General features: G+C 59.7%; 1 protein-coding gene across 1 annotated transcript in view; it reads left to right on the forward strand.

Moving 5' to 3' along the window:
- Nucleotides 1-531: 531 nt before the first annotated feature.
- Nucleotides 532-3,554, forward strand: part of ARAP1 (ArfGAP with RhoGAP domain, ankyrin repeat and PH domain 1) — a gene marked incomplete at both ends in the record, with an annotated part of 6,357 nt that continues 3,334 nt past the window's right edge. Inside the window, 6 exons of the mRNA XM_008937504.1 lie at nt 532-744; nt 1,708-1,813; nt 1,965-2,112; nt 2,409-2,492; nt 2,666-2,734; nt 2,880-2,997. Of these exons, the coding sequence (XP_008935752.1) occupies nt 532-744; nt 1,708-1,813; nt 1,965-2,112; nt 2,409-2,492; nt 2,666-2,734; nt 2,880-2,997 (738 nt within the window). The remainder of the gene's footprint in view (nt 745-1,707; nt 1,814-1,964; nt 2,113-2,408; nt 2,493-2,665; nt 2,735-2,879; nt 2,998-3,554) is intronic.

The raw sequence follows: 3,554 nt of genomic DNA on the forward strand, positions 1-3,554 counted from the left end.
CATTTGTGGCCATGGGTGGCAAGAGGAGGAACTGCAGGATCAAGAACTAAGAAGAAACCCCAATCTCCTGGGCTACAGCTGATGCTTGTGCTCAAGCAACTGGGGTTGTTTAGTGTAGAGAAGAGGAGACTGAGAGGTGACCTTGGTGCTCTCTACAACTATCTAAAAGGAGGTTGTAGTGAGGCTGGTGTTGGTCTCTTCTCCCATATAGGATCATAGGATGAGGGGAAATGACCTCAGGTTGCACCAGGAAAGATTTTGGTTGGATATTAGGAAGAATTTCTTCACTGACAGAGTGGTGAGGCACTGGAACGTGCTGCCCAGGGGGGTGGTGGAGTCGTCATCCCTGGAGAGGTTCAAAATTCAAGTGGATGTAGCGCTTGAGGCTATGGTCTAGTGGTCAGGGCAATGTTGGGAGGAAGGCTGGACTTGATGATCCTGGAGATCCTTTCCAACCACAGCGATTCCATCATTCTATGATCTTTGCCTGTCCCCCGTGGAGAGGGCCTCACCCCCCCGGCTCTGCCACAGGGCTGACGTCCGAGGGCATCTACCGGAAGAGTGGGCAGAACTCCAAGACCACCAGCCTGCTGGAGCTGCTGCGGCGGGACGCCCGCGGCGTGCGCCTGAAGGAGGGCGAGCACCACGTGGACGACGTGGCCAACACCCTCAAACGCTTCTTCCGCGACCTGGGCGACGGGCTCTTCACTGGGCGCTGGGGCCAGGACTGGCTGCGGGCCACGGGTGAGCCCCTGGGGGAAATGGGGGGGGCAGGGGCGGGTTCCCCAGATCTGCTGTGGCCTCTCCCACAGGAGCTGAGAACACATCTGGGCCCCATGCATGCCGGGGACCGGCATAGTGGATGGGGGTGGGACGTGCCCAAAAAATGCGCCAGCTGCGGCTGGGACGGTCCCCAGAGCCAGACCCCCCCCTCTCCGTCCCTTCTGGATCAGCTCCAAATGCCCGGCCACGAGCTCTTGGACGGCCACGAGCTGTGGTGCTTGTGGAACTGGGCAGCTCTGCCCTGCGGAGCTGGGATGATCCAGCCTTGCAGGGCTGAGATGCTGTGGCCCCACCAAGCTGGGCTGCTCTGGGCCCCGTTGAGCTGGGATACTCCAGCCCCATGGAGCAGGGGTGCTCCAGCCATGGGAACCTGCCATGGAACTGGGATGCTCTGGCCCTGTGGAACTGGGATGCTCTGGGCCCTGTTGAGCTTCATCCCCATGGAGCTAGGATGCTCTGGTCTTGTGGGGCCTTGTTCCCTTGGAGCTGGGATGAAGCTGAGCTGCTCTGGGCCCCGTTGAGCTGGGATACTCCAGCCCCATGGAGCAGGGGTGCTCCAGCCATGGGAACCTCCCATGGAACTGGGATGCTCTGGCCCTGTGGAACTGGGATGCTCTGGGCCCTGTTGAGCTTCATCCCCATGGAGCTAGGATGCTCTGGTCTTGTGGGGCCTTGTTCCCTTGGAGCTGGGATGCTCCAGCCCTTGGATACTCAAGCCCTGTGGAGCTGGGATAGTCCAGCCCCATGGACCTGGGCTGGTCCATTCTTGTGGACCTGGGACACTCCACTGCTGGGATGCTCCATCCCTATGGTGGAACACAGGGGTTCAAGGTGGGGTCCGGAGAGGGGCTGGTGGGGCTGTGGATCTTAATCTCCCGTCCCCACCCCTCTGTGCTCATCCTGTCCCTCGTGCTCCTCTGGCAGCGCTGGAGGATGAGGGAGCAAAGATCGAGGAGTACCGGCGGCTCCTGGGCACCCTCCCCACGGTCAACCGGGCCACGCTCAAGGCGCTTATCAACCACCTCTTTCGGTACGGCCTGGGCAGCAGGAGTTGAATTTGGGGGCAAGCTGCACCCCAAGCCACGCGTCACGTCCTGGTGTGGGGCTTGTTCCTCTGGGCGAGGCTGAGGGGAGGGCCTGGAGGGGCTTGGGGGCAGGAAACAGAACGGGGGTCTCCACAGGGTCCAGCTCTTCTCCGGGGAGAACCAGATGAACACACACAACCTGGCCATTGTCTTCGGGCCCACACTCTTCCAGACGGACGGGAAGGACTACAAGGCAGGGCGCTTGGTGGAGGACCTCATCAGCCACTACGTGGAGATCTTTAATGTAGGTTCACCCCCCCAGCTTTGCCACTGCTTTGGATCAGGCTGATGCGTGGACAGTTCCCAGGGGAGGGGGAGGTGGAAGGAGGAGGAATCTGGATCTACTCTGTCTGAAGGCATCTCCTTCGTTTGGAGAGGGGGGTAGGGAGGTCCATATTTCTGCAAACCCTGGAGACCCCTAAGCCTGAGGATGCTGTCTCTGCTTGGTAGGGGAGCAGAGTCCCCTTGGGACCCACCTCTGCTGCTGCAGTGAAACTTAAGGGTGGTCTGATGGCTTCCTTGGCTCCTCTTCCTTGGCAGGTCAAAGACCAAGAGATGAAGAAGCAGCAGGACGAGATCATGGCCATCATGAAGATGCGGGAGGCAGCGTCCAGTGGGACACAGGTGGGTCCTGCACATGGGGACCTTCCTAGGCCACCCTCTTGGCACGGGGACCTCACTGTCTGCTCCAGCATCTGCTGGAGATACCCCAGGCAGGGAGTGTCCGTGCTGGGGGGGAGGGATTTAGCCCACACGTGGGAAGCTGCAGATTGAAGGGCTTTCCCGTTGCCCTCCAGCAAGCCGGGGACTTCATCTGCACTGTCTACCTGGAAGAGAAGAAAACAGAGGCAGAGCAGCACGTCAAGGTGAGAGGTGGGGCAGAGGGTGCAGAGGGGACAGGGATGGTCCTTTGGGTACCCAAACTGCCGTAGTGGCGTGGGAGCATGCTCTGAGCTGGCATGAGGGTGGTGTGGGCCACTGGTTGATGGAGCCTTGTTCCTTCTGTCCCAGATCCCAGCCACGATGACAGCTGAGGAGCTCACCTTCGAGATCTTGGACCGGAGGAAAATCGTGATGAAGGAGAAGGACTATTGGAGCTGCTTTGAAGTGAATGAGAGGGAGGAGGCAGGTTGGTGTTGGGGCATGAGGGTGGTGGAGATGGGGATGGAGGTGGAGATGGAGATGAAATGGTAATGAGGAATGGGAATGGAGATGGTGGTGGAGATGGAGATGGCATGGTAATGGAGATGGGGATGGAGGTGGAGATGGAGATGGCGATGGTGATGGAGATGGGCATGGGATGGGATGGGATGGGATGGGATGGGATGGAGATGGGGATGGGGATGCAGACGGAAATGAGAAGGACCATGCTGTGGAGCACTGCTAGGATGGGCTCCAGGCGCTCAGGAGAGGATAGCTATGGTGCCTCAGCTTTGCTCTCTGCACCCAAGCTGCACATGGGCTAGTGGGGCAGATGGGCCAGTGGCTTGAGCCAAGACCCACAGGGCATCTGTCTGCACTCTTAGGGGTTCAAATGCCTTCAAAGCTTGGTGGGGGTGTCCAGGCTCTCTGGCCACCAAATGGAGCAGCTCTGGGGTGCCCACAGGCCGCAGCTGTATGTGGCTTTTGGTAGGATTTGTGGCCAGCAGGGCAGGGAGGTGATCCTGCCCCCCTCGCCTCCCCTGG

Source organism: Merops nubicus, unplaced genomic scaffold (genome assembly GCF_000691845.1).
Source record: "Merops nubicus isolate BGI_N331 unplaced genomic scaffold, ASM69184v1 scaffold16333, whole genome shotgun sequence".
Classification (NCBI taxonomy): Eukaryota; Metazoa; Chordata; class Aves; order Coraciiformes; family Meropidae; genus Merops; species Merops nubicus.